At 36.4% G+C, this 25,438-nt stretch overlaps 1 protein-coding gene across 1 annotated transcript in view; it reads right to left on the minus strand.

The window, feature by feature from the left end:
- The window catches only part of PLCE1 (phospholipase C epsilon 1), a 139,360-nt gene that overhangs the window by 33,496 nt on the left and 80,426 nt on the right, over window positions 1–25,438 (minus strand). The window contains exons 4-9 of the mRNA XM_054515605.1: window positions 18,265–18,581; window positions 8,949–9,094; window positions 6,920–7,178; window positions 6,029–6,237; window positions 1,150–1,816; window positions 469–651 (exon numbers count right to left, since the gene is read on the minus strand). Of these exons, the coding sequence (XP_054371580.1) occupies window positions 469–651; window positions 1,150–1,816; window positions 6,029–6,237; window positions 6,920–7,178; window positions 8,949–9,094; window positions 18,265–18,581 (1,781 nt within the window). The remainder of the gene's footprint in view (window positions 1–468; window positions 652–1,149; window positions 1,817–6,028; window positions 6,238–6,919; window positions 7,179–8,948; window positions 9,095–18,264; window positions 18,582–25,438) is intronic.

Consider the following 25,438-nt stretch of genomic DNA (forward strand, 5'->3'; position numbering starts at 1 on the left):
TGAAAGCAGTTTTGTCCAGGAAAAGAGGAGACTGCCAGACTAGGTCATGTTCCTGTCACCCACACAAGATAAAATGCAAGCTAATGCAATATGGAATAACAATCGTAGTGTTTTTCGAAACACGAAAGCATAAAGGATTAAAAAAAATTACACCAACCTCCAGACACCACTTTGCATGTTAAGATTTTTATCACCACCAGTATTTTATCTTTATACTGAGGTAGCACCTAAAGGCTGCATGAAGATTCTGTCCCATTCTGTTAGCCCTGGCACCTACACACCCTAACAATGCTGCAAGCATGAGAAAAGAACAAACTATTGGAAAATAATAATCCTCAAACTTGAAATGGCAATAAACAGTTTTAAAATCATCATCATCATCATCAAACTTCTTTTCTCTGGTTCAGAACACAGCTATACAGTGACTACAAGGAGGAAACTAAACACATGAATAGCAAAATATTCTACCCTGATGAGTACTTTCTTCTTTTTCTTAGCTGTACTGATTCCCAGAGTGTTGTTTCTCTGCACATTGGGCTTCTCAGTGCTTTTGGTGAGAGATCCTGTGCCTGTGCTTCTTGTACTCCATCGTCTGCCTCCAAAGAGCTCAACAGCCTGAGCCAAGGTTGGGCCTTCAAACCTTCCATCCTCCTACAAAGATTCTCAGTGTTAACAAAACAAGGAGAATAAGGACACATTTTTAAAGCAATAATATAGATCTCTGAGGAACCAATGAAAGAAACATCAAGAGGAGACAATTTTTGATTACTGAGTGAATGCCCCAGGGCTATTTTGTTTTCTGCTTTGGGGATGCTTTTGGCCCTAACTATTATCACTCATTATTCTGGTGCCCTTTTAAACTACAGTCATTGCTTTTTTCTTTTGTATTTAATAAAATATTTATTTCAAAACTCCAAACATATGAAGAGCTTTGTAAGAAAAAAAAATTTAACCTCAGTGTATTGAAAACTTGCAAGGTTTGACATAACCTTGTGTGGAGAATCAGATCTTGCTGCTTAATCCGTGTTACAAAATTGGAGATTTAATGTTAATCTTTAATCTAATCTTACTTATGATGGAAACTAATTGCATTACATTAAGCTGTTGATATCTTTGAACTTTTTAATAGAGAATCACAGCATCTTTTACCTGGTAAAGGCTGACATACTGTTTCCGTAGCCACTGTAGTCTTTGATCAGGGAATCTCCTCATTTTTCTTACAGCTTTAGTCAATTCCAGCAATCCATCATACAGCATTCTGGCAGTGTATTTTGGAGCAACAAAGTGCAGCAACTTATTATCAGTAGTCTGAAGTCCATAAAGTAGTGTTATACCATTTTCTTCAAGGGACATATTGCAAAGCTTATTTTGAACACACACAGTGTGCATATCAATGCCCGAGTGTCCCATATATACAGCCTTGGCTGAAAACAAGTCCAAAAAGCCTTCCACCAGTCCACTATTACCAAGAAACTGGTATTTACCAAGCTCAGCAGTATTGCCCAGCACACTCAGTTTTGCCTTGGCATTTGCAGGGCAAACTGTGGTGGGTTTTGTCCAAGTCAAAGTACTATTGTCAGGCTGGAGCTGGAGGAAGCAGCGAGCTGAGAGATGTGTCTCCTGGTCGTAATGAATGACGGTTGCCCCTTGCTGCATGAACTGATGGACGTCAGCCCTGATGGACAACACGTACCAGGGAATGAGTTCTATCCCATGGCAGAAAGCTTTTTGCTGCTCTTCTGTTGAACTGGTGTCCCATTCTTTCAACTGCTCAAATATGTCACTTTCAGAATCTGAAAGATCGCCGATGAGAAATCTGCATGTGAGAAAAGATGAGAGATTTATATTTAGTGATACATGTGCTGACTTGTGCTATGCTTGATGAGTATTTTTCTGCTGTAGTTTAAATAAAGGGAATACTATCATCACTATATAATTGGGACTTGCAGGAATCTGTGTAGTTTTTGAAGTATTACAATTTATGTTATTGCAATTTTGCATCAATTAAGAGGTGCTGCTACAATTACTTATAACTCCTGAAACAATATGATTATACTTTCCTAGAACTTTCCAAATTTTGCATTAATAATAAAGAGTGTCTGATTGGTTCTTAAGGCCAAGCGATACCGGTTTCTAAATCCTCTGTGTAAGATTGCTTCAGCTGAAATATTAAGTGCCATATGTGGAAACTGTTAGCAGGATATAGTGTATTTCAGACAGGACTTCTAATCTCTGTTCTATTACTGATTTAATGCGCAGACCTTTCACATTGTATAATATTCTGATTAAAACAAGTAAAATACTGGTTAAAATACATATCTTCCTCATAAGAATGCACAAAGAATTTTATCAGATACTTTCCATGAGAAATTTTATTTTACTTAAGGAAAATATTAACATAAACTTGTATGTAGCAACGAAAATTTCTGATCTATTTTGCCAAAATTAGAAACAGTAGATGCAGAGGAACAATACTGAGCTAATAGAAGAGGTAGTGAAAATGAAATGTCTTCCCTGCAGAAGCATCTAACATGTATGAATGCACAAATGTTCAATATTTGGGTACTTCAGAGAACATAAACACAGGCAAACTGTTCTGTGTACAACAGAACTAATGAAGCACATTTTCCTAACAATATCCAGGCAATAGAATACAAACCATCTTCTTCTACATATCCTTCAAGATATCTTATCCTAATACCCTCTTTGGTTCCCCTTCCTAGTACCACAGTACTCCCAGTTCCTGCCCCTTACCTACCAACTAAGCCAAAGATGACTCATGTTGTGTTTCCAAGTCACATACACCATCTCCCCAAAGCTAAACAGCACAGATGACCATCAACTTTTCCTCAAACTCTCCTCTACCTGGATGACAAATTAATCTGAATTTTTCCCTTATTCCATACAGCAATGATTCCTCTATGAATTTATTAATGGGTGAGATTGCAAACTCTTCACCAAATTTATAAAAAAGTGGCAAATAGGTTGAGGTTTTATTGCTGTGGTGAAGAGACTGACAAAATAACTGCACTGGTCTTACGTGTAGATTTGTTTATTCAAGAAATATTCCTACAAATAAAGGTCATGCGTTTTAACTGAGCTGATCTGTATTATATAAAATTACATTTTAAAATGAAACAAGCAACTGAAGCAGCTCTTTCTTCCCTATGCCCTCAAAACAATGAACAAGTCTCCGTACAAATGCTATAACATGTATTTGGAGAGTAGCTGTGCATGGCTGGAGGAGTCTATCACAGCAGAGACAGAAATGGCAGACTTTTGCTTATGCCTGGTTTCACATGTTGCAGGCTGCAGATTAGAATGTACAAGAAGCAGGTAAGCCAAGCACACACACGTAAGCACACATAGAAATGGAGCCTCTGACACAAGCTGCCAAAAGCGACACCGCTGCCAATTCCTCAGAGCACTTACAGAGCCTGGGCTGGACCAGGGCCTTTCTTTACATGTGCTGCCCCGAGAGGCAAGGAAATGAAAAGTAAAGGAAATAGTGACACAGATTGCAGCTTTAGAGGAGAAAATTGCAAGGTATACAAAAAGAAAAAAAAAACTGAGGTTTTCCCCTACTATTTTATACATTATTTACTGTAATTAGAAAGTTTTAATGTGAAGATAAGATCAGGCTAATGAAGCAATGATTGAAAGTAAGGAGTATCTTCATAGGTCACTCACTAATTAACAATTCCATAAAAACTCTATTTCAAATTTGCTTGGTGGGGTTTTTTTTTTTTCATTTTCCTGCATACCTTTATTTTTTAAAAATTTATTAATCATCAGAACAGAGTTCTAAGAAAGATTAATGTTTGATATTTATCTGGCATGTACAGAAATCCAGGGCAATTAGATGGGTCACTGACTATAGAGTGATAGAGCTTATTTGCTAACGCAACTAGGAAAGTAATTACACCCACTGCCCACTGATTTTATTAGATGCCTTTCATTTTCTTCAAATCAAATTAACCTACCAGCTTTGGTGCATTCATGTTCCACAATACTAATCCAAATCATCAAAAGAAAAACTAATTGAAAATCCTTCTTACAATTACAAAGTAATGAGAAACATGTTTTGCAGTGTATTTTTCTGCCTTTATGACCACAATGTTACAATTATCAGATAATGCATAATTATGTTATAATTTGGATTTTATAATACTGTATGCAAATATGACAGGTCTCACCAGAAAGAGGACTAAATTTCTTCCTTAGAACCCTTTAGCTGTTCATAGGAATAAAAATAAACCAAACACAGCCTCCATGCAAGTACAACAGAACATGGCCTTTCTGCCTCCATAGCAATTTACTCCTGCGCCTCACCCAGTTCTCTGCATGCCCAGGAACAACATGGCAAGTGAATAAGGAATTTCCAAAGCCTGTGAGACACTTGAGCTAAATCAGTACTTTCAGAGCTATTCTCCTACAAGTATTTTACTGTTAAAATCAGTATTTACTGCCTCAGAAGTACCGACACTTGTAACTGAGTAGGTAGTGGCCTGAACCAGGAAACACAACTTTAATTACCTATCTGCAGTTTTGTTCATTTAAATTTTAAATTTTCGTTTCAGATTCACACTGGATTTTTTAAAAACTGAATTCCTACTTTAGTTTGGAGTGCAACTCACTAGATTACATTTATGAATAAAGCATAAGTAATTTACCAAGAAATTATTTCATAAAGACATGAAAAAGGAACTCCATTTAATTTCTATTTTGTTCATCCAAGTGAAGTGTTTATATGCCTTGCTTATTCGCCATTTGAACTGTGATTTGCAAGTTGATTTTTAAAGCATATTAATTAATAAAAAAATAATTCCTGGAAGAAAGTATTAGTACTTGAAAGTGCTATTTGAAGTAAGTCAAGAGACAGCATACGTGGGCAGAGAAGTGGGTCTGTCTTTCTTGGCTTAATCTAGTGCACCACTTCCTAGAAGCAACTAAAGCCAGATGTGAATAATTCTATTAGAAACCATTCTTTCAGGAAATCATGATTATTTATTTTAAATGAAATTTAGAATTACATGTTAATGAAATAAATGCATTTTAAACAGGAAGATAGCAGTTGCCTCTCAGTCAGTCGCTTTTTAGATTTAATATTTAAGTAGGTGAAGTAAGTTGGATAGTTCTGAACATACTGATATTTCTGACACACATTATTAGTAAAATAACTTAAGGCAGTGACTTAAACATGTTTTTATACAAGCCCTGATGTAATTTTACAATGCTTTACCTCAGAGCACTAAAGTTCTGTTACTTAATTTGAAGTTAGTCTAACACAGTTACTTAGTTGAAAGCTGACCTGACACACCTATGTCTACATGGGCTTTGCAATGAAACTTCTTTGCAAAGCAACATTCTAGAACATCCTGTGATGTCCTAATTTTGCATTTCCTGTATTTCCTGCTGGTGACTAGTACAGTCTTCAAGAGTGGTCTTCAAAGTGAAATCAGATTACTGGGCTTTTTTTACACAGAGCACAATGAAGTAAACATCTTTGCAAAATAGCAGGACTACAGCAACTTGAAAATTCAAAATATGTACTCACACATGAATGTTTCCTGGACAAAACTGAAACCCCTCAAAGTAACATGTCCTTAAAAGAAGAAGTCTTTTAAAGGATAATAAATAACCTTTTTTGAAGGGGCCAGAACACTGCCTGAGCATGCAGAATATAATGTTCTGAGCTCTGATAACAAATATGTCCTGGTGCTATTCCTGTCGCTAGAGATCAAAATTGTAATTGTAACTGTTGATTTTTAAAGCTCTCTGTGTAAGACAAAAAGGATTTACCCTTATCATGAGAGGAAGTAATTACATCATGAGGGAAAATATAGCTATACAGAGAGTTTCCAAGCTGTTGAGTATCAGGGGAGAAAAGTTCTGAACTGGAAATGGATAAATACAAGGAAAAATGCTAAAGTTGCTCTTATTTCAAAAGGCAAGCCCTGGTAAAAGAAAATCGAAGACTAAAACCATGACATATAGAAGTGGTGATAGTAAATAAAATGAGACCTACTGGTAGCGGTTTTTGTCCTTCAAGGAGTTTTTCCTTGAGCTGCTGCCTTCACTGACATTATCTTCACCCTCTTCAGACTCCAAACTGCGATTGCAGCTCCGAATTGTTTGAAAGATATTGTTTGTTGTTGATTCTTTTTCTGGATTGTTTAAACCATCTTGGCCTACTCGTTGTAGGAAATTATCTTGTCCACTGTAATCTGAAACAAACTATAGAGATATCGAAAAGATTAGTATAGCTACAAATAGAACCTTGGGTCATCTACTTCTCACTGTAGAAATTTTTACTATTAAGAACATTTAGTGCATATTTCCTAATTCCCATGGAATTTTGTACCTACTTGCAACACAAAACAGACCAAATAATTTCATAAATCAAATAAGACAAGTTAAAGTAACTCCTGGAAACTTAAAAAAAAGCCTCAGTCTTCAATGCTTCATCTAACAGGAACATTTTTCTTTTCAAACTACAATAATAGAACTCATAAGAATAGTTTTGTTCCATAGAGGAAAAGCTTGATCTGCTGAGCTTCTAAATTCTGTTTTTAAGAAACTGCAAACTTCCAATTCCCAGTGAATTAAGTGGAAGGTCAGAGTATTTAGCAGAAAATAATAACACATTTCAGGCTTTACATATTTACTTAATCCAAAGTATAAACAACATCCTTTTTTACTAATGCTGATTTCTCAGTAGTCTGATATTGAACTAGGTAGAAACAACCAAATCTAAATTGCTAAGGAACTATGGGAATTAAATTGATATCAATGTAACTGACCAGTCTAGTAACAGTCTGGTTTAGAAAACTTTAGTTTGATGATGCCTGTGTGTAAGATTATATAAAATAAAGCACTGGCTAAGAACATAACATCTTAGAATATTTGTTTCATTTACCTCTAATGTTTCATCCTGGGAGTTATATCGTGGACAGAGTCTGATGAGGCTTGATGCTCCATCCAAAACTTCACAGAGCTCTTTTAAAAAGACACCACAGAAAGGAACAACTTTGCAGCCTGGAATATTGAGTGCCCGGTTGACCACTTTCCTGTATTCAGATGATGACTCATGTTGTGCCATAGCATCCTTCAGACTTCGCATGGTTTCAATATCAGACTGGTCCATAAATTGCCACATTTTTAAAACCTTTCTAGACCTATTGCAAGAAGGGATCACAAAATTTATTAAAAAAATTTCAACAACTTACCTTCAAGTCCAATACCTGCTGCATATATGTAATAGAGAAAATTATAATTGCTCAAAAATGAATGAATGAAATCAAAGCCATTATTTTTATAAAAATTCCCCTTTGAATTATCAAAGAACAAAACTAAAAATGAGAAACTAGCAGTATGATCTACTGGAGCAGTATTTTACATTTTAATAAAAGCCCAGCTGCATAAAACATACCAGTAGGCTCTCTAACATTTTTATTGTGTCATTGCCTAAAATTTCTAAGGGCCCATAAAGAAGTAAGAAAAGACTGGAAACAGCATAAAGATAAAGCAGAGTGTTTCTTACAAATTCCTTCAGCTATATTATGAACAATCCATAAAGTAAGCAAAAGTTGGAGTGTTTAAGTTAAATTTATTTTTTAAAATTTACATTGATTTCTTCCCCAATTTGCTCACAAATGATTTACTTTCACAGAAATAAGGACGTAAGTCATGTTCAAGCCCTCAGGCACTAGTGCAGAGCTGTAGCTGAAAAGAAATTCTGCTTTCCAACAGAAATAGCTGCAAGGACTATGAGTACCTCTGGGAGTTCTTTTACCTTCTGAGCTGTATGTCTGTGTAATCACATGGCCTTTCTTCCCACCCCTGGCCTCAGACATACCAAAAGATCCAAAGATACCTCACAGTAGACTGCCCTTAACCCCACTTTCCATCCCTATCCTGAAATGCTGCTCATCAGCACTAACTCTCCTCTCCTATCTCTCCTGCGCTGTGCAAATGCATTAGAGACAAAATTAAGCCCTTAATTGGCCTTGCATTTTCCCTCATAACTTACATGGCTTAGAGATGGTGGATGTATTCTGCTGAAATATACTCCCCATGCCTATGAGTGTCCCAAAAGAGCTTTATATACCAAAACCATAAACAAATAGCTCAGTGAGGTCCTTACTGAACCACAAAGAACAGCAATGCAAAACACTTTAGAGCTTTGTTACACAAACATATTATACAACGGGTCAAAGCCAAGAGATAGGAAACTTGATCTTAACTCTTCCCTGTTCAGAGGCATTTGCTGCCCTCTGAACTGCCAGTGCTAAGGCACTGCCTTCCTGCTCCCTGGCCCTACAGGAACCTGTCATTCCAGAGGAAAGCACACAATGAGCTCTCTCTTAGCCCCTACTCTCTCCTCCTTGAGATAATGCATGTCCTTCTACATAAGACCATGACAGCATGAGATCCCAACATCAGTCTGTGTAAGTAAATCAGAGGAGTTAAACACAGATTTGGCTGTTTGGTCTTTTGAGGGTATTTTGTCATTTTCGGGTAATTTCTTTTTTACACTTAAGACTGATCCTTTTAGAGCATCACCATGATCATGCTTCACTTATATTCTGGAGACTCCAACCACAAGTTACATTAGTTATAGCTCATTAGATAAACCACAACTGCTTTCCCACCTTCTTTTTACATTTTTAAAAATTTCTGTTAAAAAAAGTTTTGCAATGCAACATATTCAACATGCACTAGGAAAACGGATGGAGTTCTCAGAGCATTTTGAGAAAAAAAGAAAGGGTTTAGCATGCTTCATTTTTCAAAAAGGGATTACTAGAAAGTCACAGCATGAGATGATGTGGCTTAGCCATGGATTTTTGTTTAGTTTTCATTGTTCTCCAGAGACATCTGCTTAACAGAGGCTGCAATGCAATCAATCACTGAAAAGCCATTAAAAAAAAAAAAAGAGTTGGCAGTACCTTAGCCCTGCCAGGAATTCCATTACAGCATTGTAGTTGCCCATATTCCAGCAGCATTTTGCCACATGTACTAAGTACGAGAAGACTTCTCGTTTCTCCTCCATAGAACCTGCAGTCAGGATCAGCCAGGTAACCCAGGAGCTCACCTGGTAAAACCAAACAGACAGTATGGTCAGCCAAAGCAACGACCCTTGGAGCACTCATGCATCCTTGACAGATAACATGGGTTTGTTTGGTTTCTTCCATCAGGAGGGTATCAGTCAAAATTCCACTTACAGGCTCATTGCCAAATCACATAAGGATTGCAAACACAACCTACACAGTGACATTCACATGACAACAGTTAAATCATTAACTAGTCTAGAAAAACTTTTATTAAACAAAAAACTACTGCATCTTAATAGAAGATATTCTGAATCTGCATTGATGCCACAGAAGAAAATGGACAGCTTCAGCTAGTGCTGATTTCTAAAGCTGCTGGAGAGATCTGCAGTGTAATTTCTCATTAACATGGCTTATAGATCTCAGTCCCACATAACCCGTGTCAACAATATGAACAGTGAAAGTTGATAAATTGGAATTTTTGGTTTTGGTTAATTTCATAAAACTAGCTGCATTTAATGCACAATTTTGCTAATTCCTACATGCACTGAACATTTCAGATATTTTGCATTATTTGTTTGCAAGATCACTAATCAAGTAAATAAAAAGAATTCCCATCTTTCAAAGTGCGCCCGTACTACCAACCTCTCTTTGGTAATTAATTAATGCTGGAATCAGAAATCAACTTAGTACATGATTCTGTTTGTATTAAACAAATAAGAATCAACCCTTCATTTTATCAGTGTGCAGATTTTCTTTCCAGTTTATGTTCCCACAATATCCATAAAAAGTAGCTATATTTCACATGGAAAACTAATTTAAACCAACTGTTTCTTTTTACAATATGACTCCCTGGAGGCTTGATTTTTGTCATTGTGTAAACACTTAGGAGGCAATAAATGTGATTTGTTTACTGACACTGTGTTCCATTCTTTGGTCCTGAAGAACTCAAGTGTTTACAGATAATACCAGTGTGAAGAGAGGCTTGTAAAAATTAGGAAAGGCTAGTTCATCCCTCAGGGGCCACAGACTTTTATTTTAAAAACCAAGCATGTGAAATAAAATGTAAATGCATTAGTACTAACAGGAAAATAACCCTCCTGAAAAAATATAGGGCTTCTATTTATGCACATCTATACAGACTCTGTGTTCCAAGCCACCTGCTCCCGAGGGAGGAAAATCAAAGACTACAAAAAATCTAAGTTACTATTTAACCTGTCTGAGGGCATCATCAATCAAGAACAATAAATGAGAAATGTCCATATGAGAAGAAAATTCATACACCCTATATAGAAAAAAAAATTTAAAAGTCACACTATTGGGACTGAATTCTTGAAGATTCATTCACTGGGGACATACTCGGGAGTGAGGACAGTGACTATGGGGACGCTGCAATAAGTTGTGTGCATCAGGGGCAGCACACTAAACACTGCAGAAACTCAGAATGAGATTTTATTTGGTGTATTTACTTAGTTACTCCTAAAATATAAAAACTCAATCGACCAAGAAGTGCATACCCAAAGAACATGAAGGTATGGAAAATACAAACCACCATAAACTGCATGGCACGGGGGTCAAATGAGGGCAAAACCAGAATAAAAGGTAATAAAACAAATCCATTAAAAAATCAGAAACTGTGAAACAGAACAATCAGATCTGTGGCACAGATTTGTTTTCGTATGCTGGAATAAAGTGACATATTATTTTTGGAGATTATTCTCATTTTCCAGAAATGGCTCTGTTAGGGAAGGCAACTGCTAAACACGCAATCTCACCAAAAAATTAATATTTGTTTGCTATGCAATACCAAATGTGGTAATGACTTGATTAATATGGTTTTATAAGTTTGAAAGAATCATATAATTTTAAACAGATATGTTTTAATCTAAAGTAGTAAAGATGTAATGATCAGAGAAAACAGTATCAAAATTGAGAAAGAATGTTTAAATAGGCAACTGACTTCAGACTCTCCGTTAACAGGAAACCTTTAAACTAGAGCAGCCACTTGATGAAATTCTATTTAATAGAGAGTTTAAGACCGCTATAAACAGCATGATGAACTTTTACAATCTGTAATCACAAACAAAAAACTATAAAGGGCAGCATGGGTGAGCCTTTGCCGACTTGAGATACTGTATAACATGTAAGAGCAAAAGAAGGGTACAAAAGGCACCATGAAGTTCACGTTCACTCCTCCTGTAGGACAACAACAGAGGAGTAGAAAACATTTAAAAAAATCTTTCACTAAACAAGAAAATAAAGTGTCTGAATCTTTTCATTCTAAAATAGAATAGGCAAAGGCAGATATAACAGATTGGGCAGAATCAGGGGATGGAAGTGAGCATCTAAGACACAAACCACTCCTGAGAAAAAATGAACATGACTGCTTTAGAAATGTTGGTATTTTAATTTTTCCTGGAACAGATGGTATTCAAGCAATAACAAACTTATCAAATTTTCATTTAAATGGGAGTTCAGAAGTGGATTTCCTCAGATGCTGTCCATGTACAGCTGAACTAGATGCACCTCACACAAAAGCAGAGAACTCTATAGGTACTTATTTTTTGGTGGCTGTGGAATTCACCTGGAAGCTGAATTCAGAATCCTACTTCGGCAAGCTATTAGCATAGATGGTATTTTGATGTGGCACAATTACCCTGTCACTAAATCCATGGGTTTCTAGTGGGGGAAGAGAGCAAAAGGAAGCTCCATCCTGGCAAGCTCCGACTCCTGGACACTCCAGCCAAGTGGATACAGAACAGCACCTCCTCTTGCAGCATTTCTTTCTTGGTTGGCTTGCAGAGCCACGTCCCCAGCTGCAGCACAGCCGAGGAACACCTGACCTCAGGATGCAGCACCATCAGCTGCCTTGGTACCAAGCTGCCATGACATCAGCATGAGAGCTTCAGGGCTCAGGCAGTGCCTGAGCACACACAGTACATCCCAGCCAAAGAGTGCACAGGAGTAGCCTTGCCAAGGAGATCAAACTGCATTGCAAGTATTTGTCAGAAAGAGCAGTAAAGCTTTTTGGACTAAGTTTTTGTGTTGGACAGCACTTCAACATCAGATCATGATCTACGTTTCAACACAGTAATCATTATTTCCTTAGTTTACTTTTTTTTTCACACTTGACTTACATAGTTCTGTTTATGTAAGTCATTTTAAGCTCCCTTCAGAACAGAAATCATCACAGCAAACCTATAATTAGATTTCCGCTGCACTGCTGATGAGTCTGAAAAGCCTGAGAAAATGTATCCTGGCTCTGTTACGGTAACCCACATGATGGCAAGACACAAGAAAAGTAATGAATTAACACACCATCTACTTAAACAAGTAGATAATAACATCAGTCTTTTCATTCAGATGGATAAAAATGAGTGTCATCCAGGATTACTGGACACTAATATTAAGTACTAAACAAGCAAAATTGAATAGATGTTTGCTTAAGTTTTAAATATTTTCTGGTGCCCTAATAGAAGCACTAACAACCTTGAGCCAGATAAAGTTCAGATACATAGAAAGTAGTCTCATTTGCAAGGTTAAGAGATATAGGAATCTCCTTCAAATCTGAATCTGAGCACACAGGACCTGTACCCAATGTCCTGGCAATGCCACCTGTACTGAGCAATATGTACTACAATTTGTAGTACAAAAAGATCTGTACAGGTTTCAGGTTTTCTGAAATTATCTTTTTATATAAAATCTCTACTATTTCAACTGCACCAAAATCTGTGGCATTCAATAACTAATTTAACTATTTTTTAGAAGTTTTTTTGGCTTACCTTACTTCGATCAAAGACTTCAAGTAAATTCAGGTTAGCTATTGCTAATGCACTTGGGAAAGGCATATTTCTACTAGTGTTAGTATTTTTTACTTTTAAACATGGGAAATAGATATCAGTCACTAAAAATGTAAAATGAGCCTATGTTTTTGATTACCTAATTATTGGACTACCCCTGATTTCAAGACAAATCTATATGCAGGAAAACATCTACCAATTTGTCAGGGCCAGGATATAGCTTATTACTGAGGGTCAGCTGCTTTTACTAATAAAACATGAAGGACATGAAAGAGACACTCCTGATGGAACTTGATCCTCAAGTTATGGTGCATGACCTTAAATCCCTGTACAAGTGAAACCTACAGGACTGTTTATCATTCACTCTATGGGAACCTCGCTCCATGTAGTACACAGGAAGGAACAGCATTTAATGCATGTTGAATTACTAACTGTATCCCTAAATCTGTCATGGATTTTCTTCAATCATTCTCTTATTTCAGTCTTCTAATACTCAAAATTTAGATTATTCATATATATATTCTTTACTATCCTCTATATACCTCCTAGAGAATGCATTATGTGATTTTTTTTTAATGGGAATTAACTTATTTTTTATATTTTATGAGAATGCAAATGTAGTGGTGCTTTGAGGGAGGAAATTATTAACAATTTCTAGTTGCAATGTGCAGTGTTTTATCATCTGTAGTGTTTTACATTCATTTCACCAACGCTTCAGTTTGTAAAACTTTTACAGCAATTCCCAAGCTACATACTTCAGTGGCTGATGCTACATGGAAGAAATGATGTCTTCTATATTTATATTACATTTTTAGGAACTTCATAATACTTGAGAGATGCAGCTTTCAGGGGTGAAATTACCAAACGCAGCTGCCTGCCTGAAGTTTAGCAATTACTGTTGCTAGCAAGTAAAACAAATTCTTCTGGTTTGCCGCAAGGTAAGATTACAGTACATACCTTCCTTAACTCCTACCATAAATTAGCCATGGATATCTTTCTATAACAAATTGTAGCTGATTTAAATACTGCCTAAACTGGAGCAAGAAAGAAAGAAACTTTAATACTGACAAAATCAAGTATGTGTATGAAAAATCTCTGCATACAAAACAAGAAGATGATTTTTAAGGTATCCAAAGGATAAGCATGGCAATCTATAACCCATTTAACCAAGTCAATCTGGTCTTAGTAATTTTGTTTGATAAAAGTCAAGACATTTGAGGAAAATCTGAAGAACATGAATAATAATCTTCATCAGATATCATATGGTAATCATGGCAAGAGGGAAAAATATTACTTTGTTTAAAAGCAGAATTCGTAGTGTATCAGGATAGTCCAATTTCTCCCTTTAAAAACGGTAATTAAAAAACACTAGCAGTATGCAGCATCAGCACTAATAGCTGCCTGAAGTGAGTTCCTCTGCACTGCTAACTGTGCACACACCTGTCAGCGCATATTGATGAATATCTGTGTATATATTTATACAGAGCTCTGTGTATAAAACAGAACTGGAATTTTTTACATGGGTTTCACTGAGGTTAAATTACGAATTTTTTTTGGCTCTTGGTATAATATGCAAGATAATTTTCAGATGCATTTTTAATATCTGAATATTTTAAATTGCATAGCTTATTAATAGATGGTTTACTCAACACACTTGTGTGAAATTATATAACATTACAGAGAACATTTACCATTTTAAATCTGACTAAAAACTATTCCAAACAAGGACTGGAAAGAGTTTGATATTTGTACAAACACAATCTTTTAAAAAGCATTATGCAAACCCATTTAGGCATTGCAAAAAATGCTGAACTAAGAGACAGACTGCAATATTTATTTACATTCCATTATTTCAGTAAAATGATATGTCTCTGTTTTGCTAGTGAGGTTTAAATTTGTGTTTTGAATGAAAAATGAAAAAACCTTACAAAATTTAACCATTAAAAATAAAACTATCATCACTAAGTATCCTAAGTAACCATATTTTAATTAACTTTATTGATTTTAAGAATGGTTTAGTGAGTGATGAAACCACTCCAGTAGCAGGGCTATACTAACACTGTTCAAACTTTTTCACCTTTTTAGCTTATTTTTTGGCAACCATATCTTTCCAAAAAAATCACCTTATGCATTTGACTTCTGATTTTGCATTTTCAGTTCAGCAGTGGGACTAACTTCAGTCAGCCACCTGTCTTCCAATCTGATGCAACTTTCAATTTAAGAACCCACAATTGCTCTGTTCACATATGTCAGCATGGAAAATTAAATGTTTCAGTTTGTTTAATGTTTTACTGGCTTTCTTTTACTTGAAGCTTCAGCCAGAAACATCAAGTTACAAGGGACTCTTTTCATGTTTATATAAAGCAATGACTGAAATGATTTTAAATGTTTACATACACATGAATGTTTACAACATGTGCATTGATTGTACTTGTGTCTCTGTAGTCGCTTTGCTGGTAACAGGCAGAAGAATGTTGGGAGTCAGTCATAAAGGTGCAAGAGCCTGGGGGGGTAAAGGGACAGAAAAAGAAACAGAATCCCAGGAAGACTGTGCCATATGACACTGGGGAAAGAGCACATGTCACTCCATGTAAAGAAGGAGGGTGAAGTCATGTCATACAAGAATCGGAGAAAAGAACTGAATCAAGAAGAGAGGCACAGCAGGCAACAAGGAGAGATGGCAAAAACGTATGTGCCAGTTGTTATGGTCCTAAAACACACTTAGGTACCATTTTCCTAACTTCCCAGCTGCCAGGGCTCTGCTAACTCTGCAGAATCTCAATGGTTTATTCCTACAGTTTTACATCCTTGAAAACTAAACTTCTTATAGCCAAAGCTCCATCAGAGCAGAAAAATATATTACTACCACTATGGAGTGCACAGTCTTAGAAACTTAGAGCCAATAGTTTTGTAAAGGTAGATATAGCTGTATTTCACTCTAATCCTCCCGCTAGCCACTAATTCAGAATCAGCTTTTAATTACATTTAGTAACAGGAAAGAATATCTGCCTTTAGTTTGGTCTAGAGCCTTGCTCTGACAGGACTCTAAGATCAATTGGATATTATTAGCAGCAAATGAAGTATGAGCTGTGTCTCACCGGTGAGAACGTGTTGTGCCCAAGGCTCCACTATTATGCAATTCCATTTTTAATCAAACCCTAAAGACTACAGGCTTTATTTACAGCTGATGATACTGTATGCATGTAGTCCAAAATCTTCAGGATTGACTGTCATTCTACACAAGTTTTATAGAGTGTTTCTCCTTAATAGGTATTGTCTGAAAAAAATACTAAAAAGTATACTGCTTCATGAAAAATTCTCTAAATAATATAATTATTATTTAACAGAAAAATGACATGGAATTGTTTTTCCCCATCATGTATCAGAAGCCTGTCATCCTAAAAGTAATTTTGGCTCCCACATTATAAATACACTTCAGTATTTCTATAGGGAATGCCAAAAAAATCAGCAAGTGCTCACTGAGTTTTGCCAACAAAATCATGACTCTTTGTACAAGAATTTTCTTTCCATTTATAAACAAAGACACTTTGAGAGTTCACGCTCATGACTGGCTATGGCAACTGATATACTCCACTGTAAGATAAAGCATATAGCAAATCAGTGACTTATGACAAGCAGTAAATATTTTACAATAACTCCATTTAAACACATAACATCTATGTTTTTAAAAATGTATTCCCGATTATACTTCAAATAATCTATTGCACTATATACCAAAGAATCTGTGCACTGAATATTTGGGAATTAATTCAAATGATATAAAAAACTATCCTGTACAATTACCAAACAAGGAACGCTAGACAACAAAAACTGGAAAGTCAAAAATCTCCAAGATTCAAAGCTAATGCTGACTATCTTATCAAAAGGCAACTTTAATGCTAAAATTGTCATTAATATGGAACAGACTTGGGTCATTTCTGACAAGACTTCTTCAGGACCTACTTGCTTTTCAATCCTGTGACCCTTCAATGTCAGAACACAATCCTGGTCAGTCTGATTTGTACAGCTGATGGCCACATGTCCTCAATGCACTGCCCTGGCACTGTGCCTCACCAGGCTGTACACAGCTTGGCCAGTGCACCTCATCTCCCCTGGCTCAGCCCCATGAGAAGCCCCCCAGGAGGGAGGGCCCCAGCAGGGTCGGCACCGACAATCCTCTCCAGCCACACCAGCCACAGCATCTTCTGTAGTCTGCTCCAATAGAGTACTGCTACTGCAGCTAATTAAAACAATTTTTAGGCTCTGTTTAAAGACTGAATATTGTAGTTGCAACTTTTATGTATGTTCTCATAATTGAATGAGGTGAGAGAAGCCAATGTATTTACCCTATTTTAGTTGCTAAATCTCAGTAATACACAAGAAGGAACACTTTGAAACATGCTAAATATTCACTCCCTGATTCTTCTTTGCCCAGCACACAGGAAGTTCTCTGGGGGTCAATACACATTCTTCTATATTTACTTAATTTTATGCTTTTTTTTTACTACTTGCTTAGTAGCAAAAAAATTTTCTACTTGCATAGTAGTAAAAAAATTTTCATCTCACCCCCTATAAGAATGCAGTGGATAGCAAACTAAAAAAGCATTAAGTCAACTTTATCTTCATTTTATTCCACTTCTACAATTCTAGAAACTGCTAACATCACACATAGTTCACCCCCCTCCCCCCCCCAAAAAGAACAAACTGTTCCATGTTTCTGTAGCTAAATCAGGAGTTTTTATTTAGGTGGTTTGATTTTTGATTTGGGTTGGGGTTTTGGGTGGATTTTTTTAACCATTTTCTCAATTCTTAATCAGTTTTCTATTAAACTCGTCAGAAGACCACCTTTCTGAAAACAAAATAAAATCTTACTAAAGAACTCAACATTTGGCTTGTGAAAATGTCATGCCAAGTGACACTTCTTTGTATAACAATGCTTAAGATACACACAGTGGTTAAATAAATAGTGCAGACTAGTGTAGTTATACTACAGAAAATACAGAAAACTCTATAATACTTCTGTGCTGACTCCTAATATCATGCTTAGTCTACAAGAATCCAAAACAAATAAATAGAACTCCAGCACCTAAACAAACTAATAAATTGACTGAAATTTTAACCCATACTGTCAGTATAAATACCAAGAATTAGAAGTCTGTAATTTTTTCTTCATGTTCACTTTACAATGTGCAAGAAAAAGGTAGGCAACTGTTTCCCAACCTCACTGAGCAAATTGATCACATAGCTCCTATTAAATTCAGTGCAAGTTATTTAGCTAAATAACTGGTCATCTTAATTTACATTTTAAAAAGTTGCTGTTACAGCTAAATTTGGCTCGGAGAGATAAAGGAAATAACAAACACATACATCAGGTAATAACCCTTACAAAAAGCAATTTAAAAGTTTTGTTTTACCTCATTAAACCTTGTCACAAGATCTTCTATAGCATTATGTTCTCCATTAGGAGAAGAAAGAATAGTAGCAGATATGGATGCCTTAATAGATGGCAGCTTGCTTTGACACTCAGCACTGCCCAAATCCCTGGTCAGGAAGCAGAGGTAGTCGATGGGTAAGACTTTGCGGTAGAGCTCCTGCTCCTGCTCGGTCAGGATGCTGGCAACCTCCTCTGGGAACTGGATGAGGTGCTGCAGCTCGATCAGCTCCCTGCTGATACCGGCCACGCTGGAGGGAAGCACGCTGGAGCCAGACATGGATGTACACGCTTGGCGTTCTACAACAAAACAAAGGAAAAATTCATTAGGCTTTGCCTTTAACTCTTGGACCGTGCTGTGCAAAAGCGAGACAACATGGTGTTTTGGTTTTGTTAAACTGTTCATTCATTTACTCAGCAATACACTATATTCTAAGTACTTTCTTTCTATTTAAACAACCTTCTTTTACATGTTTTTTTTTATATCTGGTGCTGGCTAGATAGAGGGCAGCTAGAGTTAGGAGATTGTAAAACCACCTGCCAAAACACACCTGCTTCCAGAAACATCGAAATACCTTCTTCCAGCACCCGTGGCCTTATCACAGCCTCAAATAAAGGGCTCATCTGGCAGAGTGTGCCTCTGCTTTGCCCCCATGTAACAGCCACAGTACAAAGCAATTTGAGGGCTTGACTGGGGCACTGAGACCCGATTCCCACAAGAAATAATGTATAATGATAATTGAAAACCCATGTGGGTCAGCATTTTTCTTCATAATCCACTTGCTATAAGATAAATTGTATCTGAGCTTGCTGCATTGTGAAACCAAATGTCCAAGGCTACAAAATATTTTTCATTCCTCTCAGAAAATGCATATATTTGGGAGCATGAATGTTTTATCCTTAATACAAAACATTCATGGTAGTTTTATAATATCCCAGCAGTGATATCTCTTGAAAAATAAAACTTTTCCTAAGAAGGAAGAAGGCAAGCTTTCTAAGATCATGTGGGAAGCATGAAACATCAACACAATGATTCCAAAATACTGAGTGAATCTTCTTACTAGATAAGTTTAGAATGGGTTCTCTGAAAAATATTTCAATAATTACTTAAATGTAAAAACATTCATAGCCATATATTACATACTCTTCATCATTCTCAGAAAAAGGAGTTTATTTTTTTGCATTGCTTCATGAAATATCTTCAGAGATTTTTTCCACACACATAATGGGATTACACCCTAGAACTATCTCTTACCCAGTATTTTTAATATATCTATAAGCTCTCAAGTGATAAAGGGTGCAATTTGTTTCTCTAAGAAAGAAAAAAACCAAGTTCATAATGACTGATTAAAATTCAGTCCCTTATAATAAACATAAAATATGCTACATGAGTTTTCCACTCTAAGTCATTTTGTGCAAACTATTATTAATCAGAGGGAAGTTAAGAAGACAGAAAATTGGCTTTTCTTAATATAGTCTACTGAAAATCAAATTATAAATTGCAATAGCCCTAAATAAAGTCTTTGGGCGAACAGAACCTATTGAGAAATGTTCAAATAGAGAAGAAACTTCTGAAAGAACAAATTGTTTCTGTCTACACTAGCAAGAAAAGAAGTAATGGGATTAATTTGCAACAAGCAGTAGCTTGGTTATATAGCGGGAAACATATGTAACTTCGGTGATAATGAAGAAGTGCCGCACAGTATCTGCATATACTGAGAAATCTCTGTCATTGAAACACCTGCAGCAAAGATTGAGGGGGAAAAGCCAGTTAAGAACACCAGTGATGTGTCACTGCTGGTTTGGGCAACAGGTGGAGTGCAGTGAGCTTCTGGGCTCCCTTTCAGTCGTCTTTGCTTCAATTCTACATGAGACTTCAGTTCTGTTTCCTGCCTCAACCTGCACAGAACTGTTCTGAGAGGTTTTGTAATAAAAAAGCACTAAAAGCTCATGTGCACGATTCTTGACTTTGCAGCAGAATACAAGCTTATGCCTAAATAAAAACAATGCAAAATATAATGTTCATTTTATATTAGAAGGATTATGTATTTACTTATGCTTTACATATATGGACTGAACTGTCACTGTCACAACCAGCATTATCTCAGGAAGAAGATAATATGGAAGGTGTGACACAAACACCCACCGACACCTATTTGCTCCCTAGAAGTCACAATGCCTCACTGACTCCATGTGCATGCAAGCCCTTCCCACACAAGGCAGAGAAAGTACAGCCTGCACCAGCCTCCCCTGTATCTCACCATTGAAATGGAGGGTGTTTGGTTGTGTCTAGATTGAACATTTGTTTTACATCACAAATGGACTTCTGAAGTGAATCTCCCAAGTATCTTCACTTACTGTGCTTTAGTTTAGTCTTAGTGCAAAAAAATTGATTCTTTTCAGACAAAACTGCACCAGAAGATGCACTCCCAGAAGGCAACTAACACATCCCAACTGGTGAAAAGCTGTAGCTGTCAGAAACATCCAGTCTCTGGAACAAGCACCAAGGTCAGGAAAGGACAGGCAGCTCAGATGATGGCTTGGCTGCAGGTGATCATATACCACAGGAAACAGACAGCAAGTACTATGGACAGTGCAATGCCACAGCGATACTTAGCAAAACCAACATTATTTGGTAAGTACAGCTGTAAACACCTTATAGCTGTCAATATGGCAGGGAAGGAAGATATAACTCTATAAGGAGTGCCTAGTGACAGATGAAAGAGAGAAAACATAAGAGCAAAGATGAGCTGTTCAGCATCACACTGCTCGCCGATGAGGTTTAAAGGGGCGGTCTTAGTAATTCACCTTCTCCATCATTGTACCAACTACACCATGCACAAAGACCTCAAAATCTGGCAAAATTTGACACTGAATTTGCAATAGGGTAGAGCACTGATCATGATCTTTTGCACATTACCTTGCCTAAGTATAATCACCCTTCAGGCTCCACTTAGCACAACCTCTCACATCTAAGAACAAGGCTCAACACCACAAAGTGACCACAGTTAAGGCTCGCTCCAAAGCATATCTCTATACTGCCAGAAACCATCAAGAATAAGAATCTCATTAGAACTGGATTTCACTACACTGACTGCCCATTGATCAAATCCAGCAGAAAGCTAGTGGATGGATTTTGAATGCCTTTAATCAAACTACCTTTAATGGAACTATCATCTTTCATAATGAAATCTTCGCAACCCAGCTTCACTTTAACAAAAAAATGAAGCTGTCAAAAAGAAAATCTTTTCATGGAAGCGAAGCCAAGATGACTCAAGAGCAGCCACCAGTACTGCTGGATTTGAAAGAAGATTGAAAATAAATAAAACACTTCCTGATTCAAAACACTGAATTTCAAACTAGCATTTCTCAATTCTTCATTAAACTGGAAGAACATTATGTAAATTCTCTCTGTAATGTGAGAGCACATGGAACAGGCTGCTGCAGCAAAAATGCAGCTGATATCCAAGGAGAGGAACAGAGGCTAAACAGAAATCTGAAGGCACACAGCTCATGGCTAAAGTATGGCTAAAAATACTGAAGAAGTAGAATTAACTTATTTAAGTAAGTAGAATAACTTATTTCTGTTGATTTTTTCTACACCTATAAATATGTAATTCTTCCATAAGTCACATCTTTTGCAAGTCTTGGTTGTTGGCATAATTTACCTCTCCAGATTCAGATATCTTATCTTTCGTCATTTCAGTCTTCTGTGTTTTATCACAGAAAATCCAGGATCCTTATTCTCAACTTCACCACCTTCCATGATTTACACTCTGCATGAAAGTCTACTTTCTGTCTATTTGCCTGTATTAAGCTAGTTTTTTTCCCTGGACTATTTTTTCATCTGTTTGTGTGTGTGTGCTTCAGACTTCCACCATTTTTTACTCCAGGAACAGATCTGCTTCTGCTATAAAACTCCTTATCCAGTCTCATAAGTAAGTCCTCCAGCTTTGTGTTGTCAGTTTGTGTTCTTCAGGAAACAGATAGTATCTTTCTGCACTTCAAAGAATGGCCAGGTCCTTAGAGTAACTTGCAGAATGGAACTGCTTTCAGACCCAAATCACAGTAGCTTTTTTCACAGTTAAGGCAAGATACGATCCTCACTAAAATTAGCTGCTGCAGTAAATGATACTGGTTTTTGTGTTCTACCACATCAAGTTAATGCTAAAAATACTACAAGAAAATAAGGACCCAGACTACTCATTTCTGAGTGGCCTAAAGCTGAAATAGATAGCTTTGCTTATCCTGCTGATAAACAGCTGAAGCAGATAATCTTTAACACAGCAAGTATTACTTTTATTACTCAAAACAAGATAACCTCTGCTTAGCTTTAACAAAGGACTCCTGGACTGACTTAGTCATCGCTGATACCAGTGGGAACAAAGAGGGCTCTTCTCCTCTAACAAAAGAATTATCTTTTTAAGAATGGGAGAAAAATACAGAGTGCCAGGGAAAAGTCACTGCATTTTTTAAATGAATGCCATCTAAAAAGAGTAAGCCGGCCTAGAATATGAAAATCTACTTTCAACAAAGTTTGATTAACTGAAATATTCAATAACTGGATTTCTGTCTTAGTTTTATTTCTAGGTCCTTTTCTTTCTACACTTACTTTCATTTAAAAAAAAAAGTATTCCATCTCTACATTCAAAAAACAGTTTTAAAGCAGTAAAGTGAAAATTACAGTCCCTAAGAACATGCTCACTCTCTAGAAGGCTACTGGCAAAGATCTTGTGATTATGACAAGCTGTGATCGAGAGCAAAAGATGGATTTCAATAGCTGTAAGAATAAAAGTAATTACTCAACCTATTATAATATCTTTTAACTTAGACAGTTTTTTGATAATAGACTTTGCTTTTATGACGTTATACTAATCTAACTGAAAGTATAGAAAAATCTTAAGAGGATTCTTTTTCTCTGCTAATATTAAAATGTGTGCAATAAATGGATTCTAATAGAGGCCTTTTTAGTAAGCTATGCTACAGATATCCTCCAAACTGTTCATATGCTTTAAGAGAAAATATGGATTATGTGTACAGTGAGAAAATAAATACTGACCAAAGTAAAAAAAATTAAGAAATAGCCACAGATGAACAGCTGTCAATATAGAAAATGTAGAACTGTTCTGTTCAAAAAAGAGGAAAAATACAATAAAAGCTCCCCAAGTAGAAGACACCTATCAATATAAAGCAGTTTAATTGAACACCAGCTTCCAGTACAGATCAGCACAACTGGGATAACATTGTTTTGCTGTCCCTTGGATGCAACATATCTCAATACCGTAATAACCAAACCAACAAGCTTTTGTTAATTTCCTGTTTCTCTTCTATCTAATTAAAAATATCTCTCTCTCCCTTAATGAACATGAATTCACCATTATCAATTCTGACTGCAAACAACTCACTCCAGTATTAAAGAGCCTGATATTTAACTAACTGGGAAGCTTGACACAGAACGGGATCAAATTCAAGTTCGATTTCACTGTAGAAACCACTGAAATCAATAGATCCACTTTGTCTTCAAATTTCCTTATGAGTCAAGTAATCAAATGAGAAGACACTCAGGTTCTCTGTCCATATACCTAAATCTAGCAATATGGGCTACCTCTTAAAACTGCCTATCAGCACACATTGGAAATTATTATTAGCAGGGGAGCACTGATCTACAGGGTACTTGCACTAAATAAAACTGGAGTTCTTTAGGACCTAAGCATCAGAAAGCAGAAGACAGAGATAACCTGAGGAAAAGAAGATGAGCTACAGTCTGTAGAATTTTTATTTATTTTTTTTTTTAGACCAAGTAGGATTACTGATACACTCTGAGGGCACAGGATCCTTTTCAGGTTTGGAATAGAAACAGCAAATTTCACAGCTAGTTCAAGAATGCCTGCTTTGAGTTTAATTCAGGCATAGTAATAGCAAGACATTGGAGGAGGTGATCTCTTGGGAAGCAGCAGCAAGTCACCACATTGGGCCAGGTGAAAAAAGCAATAGTTTCTTTAGTACAAAGAGAAAAGGAAAAAGAGAGAAATCACATGTAGAAAAGAATTTTGCTGGGAATAGAACACCCTGAAACTATAACACACAGATATTCCTACTGAGGCTGAGATTTTATTGCTGAACAGATTTATGAAACTTCTGGAGAGGATTTTTTTTTAAAAGGCAACTAGCATGTTGAAGTATAACTGAATTAAATGACATTATATACTACAAAATCCTGACTCATGAACTGACTGAGTAGTGGAATTCAGCAAAAAGAAAGATATGGAGTGATTGTAACAACAGTCACTCCTAAAATCACTTCTTGCTTTAGGAACTGGCAAAGAGTTCCGTTTTGAAAACCAGACTCTGGACACACTTTTAAAATTTTGCAATTATAGGATCAATCACGTGAAATCCCAGAGGAAAAAAACATGAAAGTACTGTACTGTTAAGAGATACAACCTGCCTATATAATTTCTGTCTTGAAACAAATTTAAGTTGTCTAAAAAAATGATATAATTATTAGGACAGTTCAGATGCACATGCATGGGAAAGAATTTCTTTTTTCTTTAACTACAAAAGTTGGGTAAACATTTTCACAGGGTAAAACCTACGTACAACAAAACATTCATTTAGATTGTAAAGTTGATTTAAAGATGATCAGCATTAAGTATTTATTAATATGTTAACCTTGAGTTAACAACTACAAGTAGCCCTTACATTTTTCAGAAGTTCCTACCCATTAAGTATGAGCTTGAAAAACTATTTCAACTCTGCTTATGGCTGGATTAGAAGATCCTGGTTCTAAACTAGATTTACTGATATTAGCTCAGTTGGCTGGAGCATGTGCTAATAACAATAAAGCCATGTGCTCTATCCTGTATGGGCCATTCACTTAAGAGATGGACTCAATGATCCTTCTGGGTCCCTTCCAACTCACAATATCCTGTGAAATCTCTGTGAAATACGAGCACTGACATCATACATGAAACGAATTCAAAGAATCACCATGATTTCACCACACCTGAACTGCCATGCCTGCCTCCCATCATCCCTAGTGTACAGCTACACTGCCGTGTGTAATTACAGCCACGCTGCTGCTCAGATTTCTGGAATTGCATCCAAGGGCTTTTACCACTCCACTAGCCTGAGTCATTCATGGAAATATTTTGCAG

Source organism: Molothrus ater, chromosome 8 (assembly GCF_012460135.2).
Source record: "Molothrus ater isolate BHLD 08-10-18 breed brown headed cowbird chromosome 8, BPBGC_Mater_1.1, whole genome shotgun sequence".
Taxonomy (NCBI): domain Eukaryota; kingdom Metazoa; phylum Chordata; class Aves; order Passeriformes; family Icteridae; genus Molothrus; species Molothrus ater.